Source organism: Lissotriton vulgaris, chromosome 1_1 (genome assembly GCF_964263255.1).
Source record: "Lissotriton vulgaris chromosome 1_1, aLisVul1.2, whole genome shotgun sequence".
Taxonomy (NCBI): domain Eukaryota; kingdom Metazoa; phylum Chordata; class Amphibia; order Caudata; family Salamandridae; genus Lissotriton; species Lissotriton vulgaris.
This window is the reverse complement of record NC_141685.1, coordinates 71,636,647-71,656,992: the sequence shown is the minus strand read 5'-3', so window position 1 is coordinate 71,656,992 and position 20,346 is coordinate 71,636,647. Positions and strand designations below refer to the sequence as shown.

The 20,346-nt window shown below is 43.4% G+C and overlaps 1 protein-coding gene across 1 annotated transcript; it reads left to right on the top strand.

The window, feature by feature from the left end:
• Positions 1–1,444: 1,444 nt before the first annotated feature.
• LOC147737354 (uncharacterized) lies at positions 1,445–17,070 on the top strand. The gene is made up of 3 exons (XM_086925081.1): positions 1,445–3,729; positions 4,331–4,472; positions 15,212–17,070. The coding sequence occupies exons 1-3, from the start codon at positions 2,158–2,160 to the stop codon at positions 15,427–15,429; spliced, it is 1,932 nt and encodes a 643-aa protein (XP_086781207.1). The 5' UTR covers positions 1,445–2,157; the 3' UTR covers positions 15,430–17,070.
• Positions 17,071–20,346: the final 3,276 nt, after the last annotated feature.

The following is a 20,346-nucleotide window of genomic DNA, read 5'->3' as shown; positions in this document are numbered from 1 at the left end:
CAAGTTTAAAAATCTTCAGCGGTATGGTTGTTATGACATGCCACGTGTTGGTAGTTTAATTAAACGTCCCAGATGCGATCGTCTTTACTGTATAGATGTCGGTTAAGACAAACCGGCTGCCGAAGGTTCCCGGCGTCTTTTATCGTGATTTGTATCAAAAGAGCAGACCGGTAGCGTTGTAATCCCGGCGGTATCTGAAATTGGCCCCAAACGGATAACGCCATGCCAGATGCCATGTAATGTTGGAAAAGGCGGGAAAAGAGTAATATGCCCACATCTGCTGCAGGGATATGTCAGGTAAATTATTGGTTGTGATGGATTCTCTATAAGTACTAAATGACTGATCTCGTTGAATATTAAATTATATGAATCAACGTCTGTTTGCCTTATCTGCGCTTATAATGTAAAGGACAGGCCTTACAGTGAACCCCTTGCTCTGTTTGGCACAAAAGCCCTGGAAGGAGGTGCATCTTACAGAACTTTATCTACTTTAGGAAGAACTAAAGACCTGCTTTTTAAAGTTGTCTTCCAAGGCCAGAACCAGGCTCTTTTATCTGCACTAGTTTCAGGGAGATGGACAGATGTTATGGCGATAGGAAACCCCCCTCAACTCACAATAATGTTCCAATCTTCCAGGTTAGAAAAAACCAGAAATGCTTGAACCAAGGGAGCTGTTGAAAGTGTCGAAGGTGACTTTTGAACAGCAAGGTAAAGACAGGAGTTGGTATGTGAGATGATCTTAAGTGAATAGGAAAGGAATAAGAAGAAGTGTGTGACTGGAGTTACTTTTGTTGCATACTGTGCAAAGAGTTACTGGACATTTTGCAACCCAGCCTCATCCATCTCTTTTTCTCAAATCTGGCAAGGGGGTGCATGGGCGTTCCCGTGCAACCACCATTGGTTTCTCACGCTAAACCCAATTTACCAAATACAGTAGATTCGGTTTAGTGTGAGAAACCTGCACCCTTTTAACCTAGGTGCAAGGAAGGAGAAATGCTTTAGTTTGTCCTTCCATTTCTAACTTTGCATGCATGCTGCACTGTGCAACACGTATACAAAATGGGAAAATCTTTCCCTCATGTCTAGGCATCGTATTTTGTACAGGAAGAGTGGACTTCCTGTACAAAACCTATGCTGGGCTCTGACACACACACACCCTAGCGCTCTGGTGCTAAGGTGTGTGCATGGCGCAGGGCCACTTTAATCAGTGCTGGCGCAAGGGAAAGGGAAGGAGAGAGCCATATCTTTGAAAATATGGTGCTCTCCTGCTCCCTCCCTGTCGCGCAATGCAGCGTGGCCTCACGCGGTGGGGCTGCGTTGCATTGCATGGAGATTTGGTAAATCTCCCCCAAAATGACTTTTACAACCAGTTAAACATTGTGAATTCTCATTCCATTACGTTTCAATTTAGTAATGTTAAATATCTTTACATCCAGCAGAAAACAAGCCTTGAATGTATGAAATGACCATCAAGAAAGAAGCTAATGCTGTAAATCTTCAATAATAGCAGAAATATTGAGCTACAGTATTCAGGAAAACATCAGCGCAGTCGGCGACAGAGGAACCTGCACACAAATTGACAGATCCCGGATGAAGCATCAAGGGCATTTCAGTGATTGTAAGAGCCTGAGCTGTGCTCCTCCACCCACAAGACGAAGAAATGACCTTAGGAAAATTAAGTAAACATCAATAACAAACCTCCTCCTGGATAAACAAGTGTCCAACACCAGCTTTGATCATGGGATCGGTATGATGTGATTACCGCAGTGCTCTGTTTTCTAAAATGAAGACGAGCCATCATTCCGTGTTCTAGGTGAATTGTAAACTCCCTCTGGACAAACCACAGCAACCAGAGAAGAGCACAACAGAGTGGAGCCGGAAAACTGATGGGTAAAGGAAAGAGGAGTTCTTCAATCTACAATACAACAGACTGTCCCAATTTGTACCGGCCAGAAGGAAGATACATCTTTACCCGCAAGCGTGCATAGCCATAATCCAATCTAAAGGCACAATCACCTACAAAGACACCTTCTACGTATTAGGAGTGTAGCAAATATTTGGTGGCTATTGCATTTTATTATTAAAACAGAAATCAAACATGTAAAATACTGCACACATATAAAGTGTGTGAAAAAAAAACCAAGTGCTTCATCAGTCATGTTGGCCCATCAGGAAATACAGTCATGGGATGTAGACAAATATATACCCGACCCACAGACACTAACCAAGAAAGAAGAATCATACACATACAGCGAGAGCTTTCGTTTGTCATCACTACTCAAGCTTAATCAGCACACGTACACAGGAGAAAAACCATTCAAGTGCAGTGAATGTGTCAAGAGCTTTATTAGGTTATCAGAACTACAAAGACACCAGCGAACACACACAGGGGAAAAGCCATTCAAGTGCAGTGAATGTGTAAAGAGCTTTAGTCACTTATCAAACCTCCAAATTCATCAGCGAACACACACAGGGGAAAAGCCATTCAAGTGCAATGAATGTGTAAAGAGCTTTAGTCACTTATCAAACCTCCAAATTCATCTGCGAACACACACCGGAGAAAAGCCATTCAAGTGCAGTGAATGTGTAAAGAGCTTTAGTCGCTTATCAAACCTCAAAATTCATCAGCGAACACACACAGGGGAAAAACCATTCAAGTGCACTGAATGTGCAAAGTGCTTTAGTGAGTTATCAAGTTTTCGAAGACATCAGCGAACACACACAGGGGAAAAGCGATTCAAGTGCAGTGAATGTGTAAAGAGCTTTAGTCACTTATCAGACCTACAAAGTCATCAGCGAACACACACAGGGGAAAAGCCATTCAAGTGCAGTGAATGTGTAAAGAGCTTTAGTGAGTTATCAAGTTTTCGAAGACATCAGCGAACACACACAGGGGAAAAGCGATTCAAGTGCAGTGAATGTGTAAAGAGATTTAGTCACTTACCAGACCTACAAAGACACCAGCGAACACACACAGGGGAAAAGCCATTCAAGTGCAGTGAATGTTTGAAGAGCTTTAGTCAGTTATCAAGCCTTCGAAGACATCATCGAACACACACAGGGGAAAAGCCATTCAAGTGCAGTGAATGTTTGAAGAGCTTTAGTCAGTTATCAAGCCTTCAAAGTCATCAGCAAACTCACACAGGAGAAAAGCCATTCAAGTGCAGTGAATGTGTACAGAGCTTTAGTCAGTCATCACACCTTCAATTTCATCAGCGAACACACACAGGGGAAAAGCCATTCAAGTGCAGTGAATGTTTGAAGAGCTTTAGTCAGTTATCAAGCCTTCGAAGACATCATCGAACACACACAGGGGAAAAGCCATTCAAGTGCAGTGAATGTTTGAAGAGCTTTAGTCAGTTATTAAGCCTTCAAAGTCATCAGCAAACTCACACAGGAGAAAAGCCATTCAAGTGCAGTGAATGTGTAAAGAGCTTTAGTCAGTCATCACACCTTCAATTTCATCAGCGAACACACACAGGGGAAAAGCCATTCAAGTGCAGTGAATGTTTGAAGAGCTTTAGTCTGTTATCAGACCTTCAAAGACATCTGCGAACACACACAGGGGAAAAACCATTCAAGTGCAGTGAATGTGCAAAGTGCTTTAGTCAATTATCAAACCTTCAAAGACATCAGCGAACACACATGGGGGAAAAACAATTTAAATGCAGTGAATGTGTGAAGAGCTATAGTCGATTATCAGACCTACAAAGTCATCAGAGAACACACATGGGGGAAAAATCCCTATCATTGTAGTGAATGTGACAGTAGTTTTCGCGACTCTTCAGCATTAAGGAATCATCAGCAGACTCACACAGGAGAAAAACAATTCAAGTGCAATGAATGTATGAAGAGCATTTTTAATCGATTATCAGACCTACAAAGACATCAGCGAACACACACGGGAAAAGCCATACCTTTGCAATGAATGTGTGAAGAGCTTTAGTCAATTATAAAGCCGTCAAAGACACCAGCGAACACACACAGGAGAAACGCCATTTAAATGCAGTGAATGTGTGAAGAGCTTCAGTCAATTATCAGACCTACAAAGAAATCAGCGAACACACTCTGAGGAAAAACCATTCAAGTGCAGTGAATGTGTGATGAGCATTAGTCAGTTATCAGACCTACAAAGTCATCAGCGAACACACACGGGGAAAAACCCTATAATTGTAGCTAATGTGACAGTAGTTTTCTCAGCTCTTCAGAATTAAGGTATCATCAGCGAACTCACACAGGAGAAAAAACATTCAAGTGCAATGAATGTGCAAAGTGCTTTAGTCGGTTATCACAACTTCGGAGTTATCAGCGAACACACACGGGGAAAAACCCCTATCATTGTAGTGAAAGTGACAGTTGTTTTCGCTTCTCTTCAGCATTAAGGTATCATCAGCGAACTCACACAGGAGAAAAGCCATTTAAGTGCAATGAATGTGGGAAGAGCTTTAGTCGATTATCAGAGCTACAAAGTCATCGCAGATTCCGAGACTGTTTGAGACGCGGACCTAATAGCAAGAAGTGACCGAAACGGCACATCATTCCCTTTCGGACCCAAATGGTGACACAGGATGCAATAAAAAGCTAGAATTACCCACGATATAGGTTGCAACTGTGCCTCAGCAACCTAGAGCACTCTATTTCTTGATTTATGCGGACCTGGATTACTACATAAGTGACTAAGAACATATTGGTCCTGAAGAGAACCCCGCAGTGGGGGGTTCGAAACGCGTCGACCATGTTTATTTTCCTTTATGTCAATTGAAAATACCGACTACTAGTGGCATGAACTTCTGATTACTTCGGAAAAAGAACTTTTGTTATTCGCAAAAATAATTGGGTTTGATAAAATTGGTATCAGTGACATGTTTTGAGAATTTATTATTGACATTTAGGTTCTAAATGCATTTTTCTTCTTTTGGTATGACTGTGGGTGTATGGGTTTGAGAGTTGGATGTGATGTAAATATGTATATTTGTATATTGTATTTTGTATTCACTTTGTTTAAATGTATTATATCTGTACATATGCAAATTCAAAAAAAACAGAAATATTGAGAAAAATTACTCCACTAGTGACTAAAGTGACAAATAAACTAGTGACATAATTCAGTTTATGGACCTTTATGTTTTATTTACGTTTAGGTCAGTGCAAATATTCATAATATTGTCCAGTACTGGCAATTGTGTTGTTCCTTTATCTAATTAGGCTTAGCCTTGCTGGTTTTTTGAGCCACGACCCTGTGTTGTTTTGAGAGTGAATGTGTGATGAGCATTAGTCAGTTATCAGACCTACAAAGTCATCAGCGAACACACACGGGGAAAAACCCTATAATTGTAGCTAATGTGACAGTAGTTTTCTCAGCTCTTCAGAATTAAGGTATCATCAGCGAACTCACACAGGAGAAAAAACATTCAAGTGCAATGAATGTGCAAAGTGCTTTAGTCGGTTATCACAACTTCGGAGTTATCAGCGAACACACACGGGGAAAAACCCCTATCATTGTAGTGAAAGTGACAGTTGTTTTCGCTTCTCTTCAGCATTAAGGTATCATCAGCGAACTCACACAGGAGAAAAGCCATTTAAGTGCAATGAATGTGGGAAGAGCTTTAGTCGATTATCAGAGCTACAAAGTCATCATCGAACACACAGGGAGAAAACATAGAAGGGCGCTGAAAGTGTGAAGGGCTTTTGATAGAAGACCCGACTAGCAGTAAAGAAGAAAAACAGATAACAGTATTTGCAGAGTAATAAAAGTGTTTGTTTCCAGAGATTGTTCACTTCCGTACACAATATGATACACCAGGATACACAGTGGGAAGCGAGCACAATGTGGATTAAAAGAAAAGAAACATTCTTGATTTTTATTTGATGAAGAAGAGATACAAAGAAAAAATTTCAATCACACCTGATCACACTTCCTGTAAAAGCAACACTGAACAATACAGGGACTAACCACTGTATTTTCAGCTATCTTGTAGGATTAGTGATAAAATCTATAAACCCAACACTCCCAAAGTAGGCATGTTGTCAGGGCTATGGAGATGGAAGCTTCATTGGTAAAATGTATGTATTACTATTAACAAATGCCACTGCAGTATATGTAATGAACTCAAGTGAAGCACAGGTGTTCAAGAAATAACCTATTTTTAGATATAACAGAGCATATACCTTGTTTTTAAGTAACGTTTGCTGCATCTTTTACACACTGTTTTTGGTTGATGGATCACCGGGGAGAGCTTCTTAGGCAACGCGGCCACCGGGAGGCTGGCTTAAATGTACTGGGAGGGCGGGAGTCCTGCGCGACTAGAGCGCTGACCCCGCTATCCCCAAGATGGCGCCCACCGCTGCCAGACGCGTGATAAAATCGCCACAGACAGAGGTAGGGAAGTATTAAAAAGAGCGTGTCAAGGGTGTCAGAGTGCCTACAAAAATTCCCATTACAATCTCTGATTTAAAAGCCCCCAAATTAAATTGACGAACTAAGTGCAATTTTTGTCTCAGCCTGGTGCAGAAACGCTGAAGAACACAATTAAAACAATCTCAGTATTATGTCACTGGTATAGAGTGATTAGCTCGCAGCCCCAGTCGCAATCACCGGGGAGAGCTTCTTAGGCAACGCGGCCACCGGGAGGCTGGCTTAAATGTACTGGGAGGGCGGGAGTCCTGCGCGACTAGAGCGCTGACCCCGCTATCCCCAAGATGGCGCCCACCGCTGCCAGACGCGTGATAAAATCGCCACAGACAGAGGTAGGGAAGTATTAAAAAGAGCGTGTCAAGGGTGTCAGAGTGCCTACAAAAATTCCCATTACAATCTCTGATTTAAAAGCCCCCAAATTAAATTGACGAACTAAGTGCAATTTTTGTCTCAGCCTGGTGCAGAAACGCTGAAGAACACAATTAAAACAATCTCAGTATTATGTCACTGGTATAGAGCGATTAGCTCGCAGCCCCAGTCGCAATCACCGGGGAGAGCTTCTTAGGTGATTGCGACTGGGGCTGCGAGCTAATCGCTCTATACCAGTGACATAATACTGAGATTGTTTTAATTGTGTTCTTCAGCGTTTCTGCACCAGGCTGAGACAAAAATTGCACTTAGTTCGTCAATTTAATTTGGGGGCTTTTAAATCAGAGATTGTAATGGGAATTTTTGTAGGCACTCTGACACCCTTGACACGCTCTTTTTAATACTTCCCTACCTCTGTCTGTGGCGATTTTATCACGCGTCTGGCAGCGGTGGGCGTCATCTTGGGGATAGCGGGGTCAGCGCTCTAGTCGCGCAGGACTCCCGCCCTCCCAGTACATTTAAGCCAGCCTCCCGGTGGCCGCGTTGCCTAAGAAGCTCTCCCCGGTGATTGCGACTGGGGCTGCGAGCTAATCGCTCTATACCAGTGACATAATACTGAGATTGTTTTAATTGTGTTCTTCAGCGTTTCTGCACCAGGCTGAGACAAAAATTGCACTTAGTTCGTCAATTTAATTTGGGGGCTTTTAAATCAGAGATTGTAATGGGAATTTTTGTAGGCACTCTGACACCCTTGACACGCTCTTTTTAATACTTCCCTACCTCTGTCTGTGGCGATTTTATCACACGTCTGGCAGCGGTGGGCGCCATCTTGGGGATAGCGGGGTCAGCGCTCTAGTCGCGCAGGACTCCCGCCCTCCCAGTACATTTAAGCCAGCCTCCCGGTGGCCGCGTTGCCTAAGAAGCTCTCCCCGGTGATTGCGACTGGGGCTGCGAGCTAATCGCTCTATACCAGTGACATAATACTGAGATTGTTTTAATTGTGTTCTTCAGCGTTTCTGCACCAGGCTGAGACAAAAATTGCACTTAGTTCGTCAATTTAATTTGGGGGCTTTTAAATCAGAGATTGTAATGAGAATTTTTGTAGGCACTCTGACACCCTTGACACGCTCTTTTTAATACTTCCCTACCTCTGTCTGTGGCGATTTTATCACGCGTCTGGCAGCGGTGGGCGCCATCTTGGGGATAGCGGGGTCAGCGCTCTAGTCGCGCAGGACTCCCGCCCTCCCAGTACATTTAAGCCAGCCTCCCGGTGGCCGCGTTGCCTAAGAAGCTCTCCCCGGTGATTGCGACTGGGGCTGCGAGCTAATCACTCTATACCAGTGACATAATACTGAGATTGTTTTAATTGTGTTCTTCAGCGTTTCTGCACCAGGCTGAGACAAAAATTGCACTTAGTTCGTCAATTTAATTTGGGGGCTTTTAAATCAGAGATTGTAATGGGAATTTTTGTAGGCACTCTGACACCCTTGACACGCTCTTTTTAATACTTCCCTACCTCTGTCTGTGGCGATTTTATCACTCGTCTGGCAGCGGTGGGCGCCATCTTGGGGATAGCGGGGTCAGCGCTCTAGTCGCGCAGGACTCACGCCCTCCTCAACCAGCTATATAATGTGCGTTATCTCCAGACGGCGCAGCGGGCTGGCGCAGAGGGCGCGCCGGGCGCGCGCAGAAGCCGCGCCTAAGCCAAGCCCGTCTGCGCCCGTCCGAGCCTGGACAGAGCCCAGGGCCACTCCCCTTACATCGCTGCCCTCACCAAGGATAGTTTACACTGCTAACGAACTCCGTTATTTTAACAATACATTACAGACTGTACATGAGCCTCCGATCTGTTTATTAGTTGACCCCATTGGAGGGCCTTTCCTATGCACTTTGTGCACTAATAAGAGCATGGTTACCCAAACCCACATTCCCCCAAATCCCCAGAAACTTATACACGCTGCACTTGTTAATGCCCGCTCGCTCCCCTGTCATAAAATTGACATATTGGAGCTGCTTAACAACTATGCTATTGATCTCCTATTTTTGACTGAGACCTGGGGAGACAATGCATCACTTTAAGGCTGCAATGCCAGAGGATTACTGCGTCCATAGGCAGGATCGCATCTCTGCCCATAAAGGCGGGGGATTGCAATAATATACCGCAACTGCCTCCGTGTAAAAACCATCGATCTTAAACATTCTAGTTGTGAGGCGTTGGCTTTCACGATTACCCTTACCACTAACCAAACATTCACAGGCACTCTTCTATACCGACCACCAGGCTCTCGTTCAAACTTTCTTTCTCAACTCAATCAGTTGAGCGAGCTATCTGCAGATCATAAATACTTTACTCTCCTGGGAGATTTTAATTTTCATCTCGATTCATTGTTAGATAAAGATACTGATCAGCTTATTAATGATCTGCTTGCTGTAGGTCTTGAACAACTGATCACAGAGCCAACTCATGAAGCAGGCCATACGCTCGACGGTATATTTACTAATAACCCCCATATTATCAAAAACGCAATACTTCCATTAACGTGGTCTGACCACTTCGCTATTTTATTTGATATTCGAATTAAAACTACAGCTCCCTACACCACGTCTGTAAACCCTGATTTAACCTCCAGAAATTGGAAAAACCTTGATTTTAATCAACTTGCACAGATTCTTACTGACGCCTTTATAAGTATAGATACTGTACATGACCCAAACATTGCAGCTGCTACCTATACTTCTATTTTGGAAGAAGCTTTTCTCACCTTGGCCCCTCCTAAAACATACAAATGCAACAGGAAGACCCCTTCGGCCCCATGGTTCACCGAAAACCTTAGACTTCAACGACAATATTGTCGTAATAAGGAACGACATTGGCGTAAAAACTATAACTCAGCAGACAAGACTGCCTACAAAGCTGCACTTCTTAGTTATAAGCAGAGTATAGTACTTGAGAAAAATATCTATTACACTGCCCAAATAAACCAAGCCCGATGTAGCATGAAGAAACTGTTCGAAGTTGTTAACCACCTTGCCGAACCATCTAATCCCTCGACTGAAACGTCTCAAAATTTCTGTAACGTATTGGCCGACTTTTTTTCCGAAAAGGTCACATCCATATTCAAGGATTTTAGCCCAAAAGTGAAAACTTCCGATACCTTTGACTCTCAGTTACATGAGACTCCGACAGCTTTTACTGAATTTATCAGCACTAATCCACAAGATATTCACAAACTAATTCAGTCAATTAAATCTGGTTCCCCTCTGGATCCTTGTCATCCATCCATACTCAACAACATTCCAGACATTATTTCCATGCCACTTACACATATCTGCAATAATATGTTTGCTACAGGTTCTTATCCTACCATCTGGAAAAACACCATTATCAGGCCGCTTCTCAAAAAACCATCCCTGGACCCCACACTATCTTCCAGTTATCGTCCCATTGCCTCTCTGCCGTTTCCAGCCAAGATCTTTGAATCAGTCATGAATAAACAACTATCGGACTATATTCATATTAATGACCTGTTAGACGAAAACCAGTTTGGTTTCCGGCAAGGTCATGGAACAGAGACTGCCCTGATCAAGGCGGCAGATGAAATCAGGGCCACAATGGATAAGGGTGGACAGGCTGTCTTGATCCTGCTGGACCTGTCGGCGGCATTCGACACGGTCGATCATGCAACTCTGATCGGCTGTGTCGAGGCCATCGGCATCAAACATAGAGCTAGGGACCTCATTACATCATTCTTGGCTGATCGTAGACAAGCCGTCAAGCTGGGAATTTTTACTTCACCTACTTTCAGCCTTCCCTGTGGAGTCCCTCAGGGTTCCTCGCTAAGTCCGACCCTTTTCAATATCTATGTCTCGGACTTAGCGAGGGTAATAAAAGAGCATAACATCAATTTGACAACTTACGCTGACGACACTCAGTTGGTGTTATCTATACACAAAGATGGACCCACGGTCGCAGCAAATTTCAAGAATGGTATGAGGGCCATTAGCAGTTGGATGGCTTCCAACTGCTTAAAACTCAACTCATCTAAGACGGAGGTTATGCTGTTTGGAAATATTCAACCTTTGTGGTCCCCTTCATGGTGGCCTGAGGAATTGGGAATTCCACCCCAACCTGTTAGTAAAGTCAGAAACCTCGGAGTGATATTTGACAACAAGCTCCTTTTCCATCATCATGCGAATTCGGTAGTTTCATCTTCCTTTAACATCTTAAGGAAAATAAAGAAACTTTTACCGTATCTTCCCATAGCTTTGGGAAAAACACTTATATCCACACTGGTGTTTTCTCGCACTGACTACTGCAATGCCCTCTTCCTCAATGCTCAAAAAAAGGTTATTTCCAAACTGCAACTAATACAAAATGCCTCCGCCAGAATTCTATTAGGCATTCCCAAATATAGCTCTGTTTCTGGACATCTGGACCAACTGCACTGGCTTCCAGTCAGAAGTCGCACGAAGTTCAAGACCCTTTGTATTGTCTATAAGGCAATAAATAACACGGGCCCTAAATTTCTGAGAAGTTCCTTTAAACCTTTGGCAACCCCTAGAACGTTGCGTTCTAACACGGCTCACATGCTTCAGATTCCTAGAACAAGGAAAGTGACCTGGGGAGACAGATGTTTCACCATAGCAGCGGCGAAATTGTGGAACTCCCTTCCCCTTAACATAAAGATTAGTCCATCTTTGATTGTCTTCAGAAAGCAGCTAAAGACCTGGCTGTTTTCTCAATGACACTCTTCGTAGATCACTTTTATTCACTGTTTCAGTGTCTAACCTCTGGTTAGTTAGCTTTTAGCTGTTAGCGCCGAGACACCCACGGGTAATTGCCGCGCTTTTAAAAATGGAAAAAAATAAATAAATAAATAAATAAATGGATCGGTTCGTGTCTCAGGTCTTATAACTAAGTGTGACCCATGGCTCCTCTCCGACTTGGCTCTCCCTATTCATTTTCGGCTGTGCCAAACTCAACTTTTTACCAGAATTGAGCCACTGTTAGCAGCAGACTCTGTTTGAAGAATGTGGTGAAATAGCGAAATTCCACATCAAAAGCATATATGTGCTAGGACAATCTGTTACACTCCGAGCAAATCGTTTTCCACACTGATTGTCCTTTGTCCTGAAATGTGCCTCAGGATTTGTCATATGAATGCCAGCAGTGACATTCATGAAGCTAAAATTAACAGGAGTGTGTGGGAGATAGAGAGGGGGAAAGATACGGAGAGCGAGAGAGACAAAGAAAGGGGGTATAAAAGAAAAAGAAATGGAAGGAGGGGGAACGGCAGGTGATTTGTATTCAAATAGAAGAAGCAGCCGAAAACTTGTCAATGTGTGACATCACCATAGAAACGGGCTGAACACCTGTGAATTTATATAATTATTTTTAATATCTATAGACCCATGTCATGGAATAAACAGGGCACAAATAAGGAAAATAGTGAAGGAGCCCATTATCATATGCAAATCACAATGATGTCACAAGTAGTGACGTCACAAGAAGTGATATCAGGCCCTTTTAATAATTTTCACATGAAAGATCGACGGCCTGTTTTAAAAACAAAAAGTAAGAAACATAAAATATTGTAAAAAGAAGATTTTGGTATCAGTTTTTATGCATCATGTGTTTTTCCCACTATCAGTTTGTAACTAAACTCGGAAATGACTGAAAGTGTAAATATTTTTAAACAGATATGTGGAACTTGTAACTTACATTTTTGAACAATTTTCAACGAATAAATCACAGGGGCTCTTAATTTGTGTTTGTTTCCTGACGTTCTTTATCCAGCCCCTAAGCCCCAAAGTGTTTCACATTTACAGTGTATTAACCCTTTCGATGCTTATGACGAGCTCAGCTCGTCATGATGCACGGTTGAGCTGTGCTGATGACGAGCTGAGCTCGTCATAAAACAATGAAAAACAATAATTTGCAGCACAGGACGGGAAAACGCCTAGCAGCCATGGGGTTAAGCAATAGAGGGGCTGATTTCTCTGTTCCTCTCTTGCGCCACTCACACAAATAAATAAAGGGATCACTGCAACTGGGACAGACAGTTACAAACACTCTGAGGCCTGTGTCTGCAGATGCAAGAAACAAAGTAACAATTCCAAGTCGCAGGCTAAAGAGCTAGGTGGAACTGTGTCCCTTTTCTAGATAATAGTGGGGGGACCCCTTCAAACTGTGTCAACCCCCGACTTGTGCCGTGCTGAAAAAGCAATAGTGAATTTGAGTAATTTACGATCAATTGAAATGAGAGAAAGAGAAGAAGAGAGCGAGGTGCAGGACATATTGAAGAAAAAGAAAAAAGAGACACACGATTTTACCCTGTTCTGTGTAGAAGCACTTTACGTAAACAAGTTGTGCTGTGCGTTGTGAACAGGCTGTCACCCCCTTTGTATGTAAATGAGCTTCTGTAACCAGACACCCCAGGCTCCCATCTCTTCTAGCGCGGATGATAATGTGAACACTGTAAGGTGATCACAAACAAGGGCTCTACTGAGAAATAATTGGCTTCCAGGTCACACAGCTGTGGTTATGTAGTTCATTATTAGTTAATTTACTTTAATGTGCAGCAATTCTCCAGGTTACTTTTTCTCAGTATATTGCTTTATATCGCTCTTTGCGTTCCATCAGTTAAAGGTGAGGTTCGATGTAGGATTTGTTGTTAGTATTCCTAGACCAGGTCTCAATCCCTTTGTCCTCGATTTGTCGGCATGTGTTTTGTCCACACACTGGTCTAGGATGGACCTTCTCAAGGTAGAAGACACTGTAATAGGAATAATAAATCATATATTTATGAAATTATATGTAAACAAATATATGCCTTTTAGTTATCAGGCACCACCAGACTCACATCTACACATGGAATTGAGCACCGGACTAAAGTGACTCCTCCCTATACAAATATGTTCCATCAGTAATCGGGCTGATGGTTCCGCTGATGCTCACAGCAAATAAAGTTTCTGGGACTGTGCGCATTGGACAACATTTTAATTGTTGAAGTTTCACACAATGTCGCTGATGCGCTCAGCTTATAAGGTTTGTGGATATTGTGCACTGTAACCAGATCACTGAAGTTCAAACTAGGTTAAAACATAGTACGTACATAATGCAAAATGTTACTGCCCCTCCCTTCTTTTTGACATCTCCAGGAGTTCCTCCTCTCTTGTGAAAGAAGGTTTTCACACATTATGCTGGTGTCTTTGGCACTTCCTTAATTGCACAGAGGAAAGCCTCATGGTTAATGCATTGTTTTTGCTCTGAGGGACAAGAATTCTTTGAACACCTTCCTGAACTCTCTGATAGTGACTCTGCCACTCTTAATGAATATGAGATCTGCATCAGAAAGTTGGACTTGCACTATCTCCCCAAAGTGAGTACTGTCCTTGTACGATATCACTTTGGGAGAAGGATGCAAAGGCACGATGAGTCAGTCAAACAGTACATAACTAACTTGCACAAATTGGCTTCCACGTTCAATTTTGGTGCAGCTTAGAGGAGCGGTTAAGATATCAGTTCATGTTGGGATGCGTACTCGACAAAACGAGAGACACCCTGTCGCAAAAAGAAAAGCCATTGCTTCAAGAAGTGCTGACCATAGCTAAAAGTCACTAGTATTCAAGACTCTAGTCCCAAAAACATTTTATGAGCGTAATTTACTGGGCAAAGTCACCCTGTTGAAGCCAGACATTAGACCAATAGGTTAAGGTGGGGTGACTATTGAGTTGCTGGGTTATTTCTGGGGCACACTTGACTTCAAAGGGAGAGCCATGCCTGTTAAAATCTATGTCTTGATGAAAAGGGATTTAGTCAGTTATCAGTCCTAAAACTTCATCAGTGAACACACACGTGGAAAACCCTTATCATTGTAGTGAATGTGACAGTAGTTTTTGTGACTCTTCAGCATTAAGGGTTTATCAGCGAACTCACACAGGAGAAAAACCGTTCAAGTGCAATTAATGTGTAAAGAGCTTTAGTCAGTTATCAGACCTAAAAAGTCATAATCTAACACACACGGGGGAAAAACCATTCAAGTGCAATGAATGTGTAAAGAGCTTTAGTCAGTTATCAGACCTAAAAAGTCATAATCTAACACACACGGGGGAAAACCATTCAAGTGCAGTGAATGTGGGAAGAGCTTTAGCCAGCTATCAGACCTAAAAAGTCATCAGCGAACAAACACGGGGGAAAAACCTTATCATTGTAGTGAATGTGACAGTAGTTTCGCAACTCTTCAGCATTAAGGTATAATCAGCGAACTCACACAGGAGAAAAACCATTCAAGTGCAATGATTATGGGAAGAGCATTAGTCAATTATCAATCCTACGAAAACATCAACAAACACACACAGGGGGAAAGCCACTCAAGTGCAATGAATGTGGGAAGAGCCTTCGTCGATTATAAAACCTCCAAACACATCAGCGAACACACAGAGGGGAAAAACCCTATCATTGCGGTGCTTGTGACAGTAGTTTTTGCTTCTCTTCAGTATTAAGGTATCATCAGCGAACTCACACAGGAGAAAAACCATTCAAGTGCAATGAATGTGGGAAGATCTTTAGTCGATTATCAGACCTACAAACACATCAGCGAATACACACAGGGGAAAACTATATTATTGCTGTGAATGTTTGAAGATCTTTAGTCAGTTAACAACTCTACGAAAACATCAACAAACACACTCAGGGGTCGTGGACTTGGGTCAGCGGACTCGATAATTCTCGCTTTGGTGCCTATTCTAATCAGGGGTCCCACTCGGCAACTCTGGGCATTAGCTTGCCTAATCTCCACAACGGCCCCATCAACGCCGGGGATGCCTGGCTCCACCTTGGGGACTCCCAGCAGGGACCATCCCACAGGGAAAGCCAGGACGGGTTCCCCAGCGCTTTATACATCGCCAGGAAACCTACGGGTAGCAGTGCGCTTTACAAGCTCAAATACAGTTACATTTACAAAACCATTCAAATGCAGTGAATGTGCAAAGTGCTTTAGTCGGTTATCACACATTCAAAGTCGTCAGCGAACACACACAGGGGGAAAGCCACTCAAGCGCAATGAATGTGGGAAGAGCTTTAGTCGACGATCAGAGCTACAAAGTCATCAGCGAACACACAGGGGGAAAACATAGAAGGGCACTGAAAGTGAGAAGGGCTTTTGTCAATTTTCGATCCCACACAGCCCTCAGTGAATACACTCCTTCATTTAACTCACATGGAAATAATCCTAGAGATGCAGAGATTCCGGAAAGAATTTAAGAACATCAAAAATAATATTGACCCCTCTAAGGACATAGACAAGAGCAGAACAGTGCAGTTATAGTCAGAGGAATAAATTACGGAAATAGATAAAATTCAAATTATGTATGACATTGAAATACCAATGATAGAAGACCTGAATAGCAGTAAAGAAGAAAAATAGATAACAGTATTTGCAGAATTATAAAAGTGTTTGTTTCAAGTGATTGTTCACTTCCGTACACATAGCAAAGTGACATGATGCACCAGGATACACAGTGGGAGACAAGCAAAATGTGGATTAAAAGAAAAGAAACATTGTTGATTTTTATTTGCTGAAGAAGAGATACAAAGAAAAACATTCAATCGCACCTGATCACACTTCCTGTAAAAGCAACACTGAACAATACTGGAACTAACAACGGTATTTTCAGCTAACTTGTCAGATTAGTGATAGAACCTATAAACCCAACACACCCAGAGTGGACATGTTGTCAGGGCTCTAGAGATGGAAGCTTCATTGGTAAAATGCATGTATTACTATTAACAAATGCCACTGCAGCATATATAATGAACTAAAGCGAAGCACACGTGTTCAAGAAATAACCTATTTTCAGATATAAAAGAGCATATACCTTGTTTTTAAGTAACGTTTGGTGCATCTTTCACAGACTGTTATCGGTTGATGGATCAGCTCGTGCCTCACGCCTGATTACTAGGTGTGACCCGTGGCTCCTCTCTGACTTGGCTCTCCCTATTCATTTTGTGACTTGCCAAACTCTACTTTTTACCAGAATTTAGTCATTGTAAGCAGCAGACTCTGTTTGAAGAATGTGGTGAAATAGCGAAATCCCACATGAAAAGCATATATGTGCCAGGACAATCAGTTGCACTCACAGCAACTCATCTTCCACACTTGATTGTCCCTTGTCCTCAAATATTCTGAATGATTTGTCGTATGAATGCCATAAGTGGCATTGACATTCATGAAGCTAAAGTTAACAGGAGAGTGTGGGAGATAGAGAGGGGGAGAGATAAAGAGAGCAAGAGAGCAAGAGAGACAAAGAAAGGGGGAGAAAAAGAAAGAGAAAAAGAAAGAGAAAAGGAAGAAGCATCCGAATACATGTCAATGTGTGATATCACCAGAGAAACGGGCTGAATGCCTGTGAATTTATATATTTCTTTTTAATACCTATAGACCCTTGTCATGCAAATAAACAGGGAACAAGTAAGGAAAATAGTGATCGAGCCCATTATCATATGCAAATCACAATGACGTCACATGTAGTGACGTCACAAGAAGTGATGTCAGGCCCTCATAATAATTTTCACGGAAAAGGTCGACGGCCTGTTTTAAAAACAAAAAACAAGAAACATAAAATAATGTAAAAAGAAGCTTTGGGTTTCCGTTTTTATACATCATGTGTTTTTCCCACTATCAGTTTCTAACTAAACTCGGAATTGACTGAAAGTGTAAATATTTTTAAACAGACATGTGGAACTTGGAAATTACATTTTTAAACAGTTTTCAGCGAATAAATGAAATGTGCTTTTAATTTGCGTTTGTTTACTAACGTTCTTTATCCAGCCCCTAAGCCCCAAAGTGTTTCACATTTACAGTGTATTAAGCAATAGAAGGGCTAATTTTGTTTAGTTCTCTGTTCCTCTCTTGCGCCACTCACACAAATAAATAAAGGGAACACTGCTAGTGGAACAGATAGTTACAAACACTCTGAGGCCTGGGTTTGCAGATGCAAGAAGCAAAGTAACATTTCCCAGTCGCAGGCTAAGGAGCTAGGTGCAACTGAGTCCCTTTTCTAGATAATAGTGGGGGGACCCCATCAAACTTTGTCGACCCCGACAAGTGCCGTGCTGATAAAGCAATGGTGATTTTGAGTACTTTACGATGAATTGAAATGAGAGGAAGAGAAGAAGAGAGCGAGGTGCAGGATGTATTAAAGAAAATGAAAAAAAGAGACGCAAGACTTTACCCTATTTTGTGTACAAGTATTGTACGTCAACAGGCTGTCACCCCCCTTTGTATGTAAATGAGCTTCTGTAATCAGACACCCCAGTCTCCCATCTCTTCTTGAGCGGATGATAAATGTGAGCACTGTAAGGTAATCACAAACAAGGGCTACATTGAGAACTAATCGGCTTCCAGGTCACACAGCTATTGTTATGTAGTTCTTTATTAGTTTTTTTTAAATTTACTTTAATTTGCATCAATTCTCCAGGTTACTTTTTCTCAGTATATTGCTGTATAGCGCTCTATCAGTTAAACGTGAGGTTTGATGTAGGATTTGTTGTGAGTGTTCCTAGACCATGTCCCAATCCCTTTGTCGGCATGTGTTTTTGTTATATCCTGTTCATCTCTTTCCCTGCTGCTCAGCCTGTGTGTGTGATGTCATTGGAATGTTCCTGTGTGCATGGTTTGAATGTGTGGTCAGTTTGATTGAGTGGGCTGAGCAGCTGGATGCTGCTCCCGGTGGGGCCTCCTTCCCTCCTCCTTGCCTCCTTCCTATTTACCAATCTACCAGCTTTTAATTAATAAACACCCTTTCAAGAATACCTACGACTACTGGATCTTCTTACCTTACAAATGGAAAGGGGCGACCACTCGGTCCCCCCGAACGTATGGCGGAGTGCCTCGATCCCCCCGGGAAGCCATTTTTGGGCGGGAGGCGCGTCTCGGCTGGTATGCCCGAAGCGGCGTAGCCGGGGCGCGCTTTTTCCCGTCCTAGAGTGGGCTGGCCTAGACACTGACGCAGCCAGCCACGCCCTCGGGGCAGGCAGGGGCGGGTTTTCGCCCGCCCTGAAGACGGATAAAAAGGGACGCAAGACCAGAAGACGTCCTCTTGTTCTTGTGCTCTGAAGCTGCACCTCCTCGCTACACGTGAGCTCGGGACAGAACGAAGAGCCAATTTTGAGCGTTTTGATCTTTTCTTTTGTCTTCTAGATACTTTGTCGGAAAGATGCCCAAGAAAGGCGCGAAGAGAATGACGACTGACCAGATGGTTCGGGTCCTCGTAAAGGAGATGTCCGAAATAAAGAAGCGGCTGGCGGAGCGAGACGGGGAGGAGGGATCAGGGCGTCCACCGGCTGGAGGGAAACCCAAGAGGCCTAGAAGGGGACCAGCCGGGGGAGACGTCCCAGTTCCCTGTGCACCGCTCGAGGCGCCGACCCCGGTACCGATGGAGGGGAATCCGATCCCCGTTGTCGTCACCCCAACATCCAATGAGGATATGCCCCCCGAGCTGGCAGCACAGCTAGCAGCGTGGTTGGGCGATAGTAGTGAGGGCGCCACGGCTGCCGAGGCACAGGCGCTGATGAAACAGTTGCGTGAAAAAAGAGATGCAGCCAAGGTGCCCGCGCCGGCGGCGGTGATAGACAAGCCACAAGTGGCGGAAGCAGCGTCCGGTGCAGGTAAGCGGCCATTGCCGATCGCGAGGGATGAGTCAACACCCTCTCGTAGAGAGAAATTGGGGCAACATGTCCCTTTGGCAATAAAGGAAAAGATTTGGGCGGGGGACTATGTGAACATTTTCTCCTTGCTTGTCGATCATTATGAAGTGGAGCATGTTAAGAGTCAGAAGGACCTAATGCATCCGAGTGTTTGGCGCGCAAAAATGGCCGCCTTTAAGGTAAATGAGAATATTGGCAACTGGGGCAATGCGTGGGGTATTTTTACATCGATTTTGGGGGAACGTAGGCCTGAGTTGCTTCCCGAGTTTCCAATTTATCAGTCACGAATTATGGGATACTCGACATCGTATCAAGGTAACCATTGGTTCTGTTATGACAACCTTTTCAGGAAAGCAAAGGAGCATAACAAAAGTTTAACCTGGGACTGTTATGATTCTCTGACATGGGATAAAATGAAAGAGTCAGGAATGTTGAAAATGCCGTTGGTGGGGAACAATGTGGGTGAATACTCCCGCCAAAATGCGGGGACGCCCTTTCGGTCAGGTACGAGTACCGACGATTACTCGAGACCTGCCGGCAATACAGGGAAAAGGGGTTTCTGCTTCAATTTCAACAAAGGTAAATGTACCAGGCCTCTGGGATCGTGTAAGTTCAAACACGAATGTAGTGGTTGCGGGTCGTCCCATCCTGAGTCCTCGTGCAGAGCCAGAACGGGTGAGAATGGGGGTAGAGGAGGCGCCAAACAGGTCTAATGTAGTCCGAGGGGCGCCTTTACCAACCCCGATTGATACCTTGGCGATGATTCCCTGGCTCAGTGAATACCCAGATCGTACTTCTGCTGGGGTGCTGCGGAACGGTTTTTCATATGGTTTCCGCATCCCGGTAGGGGACT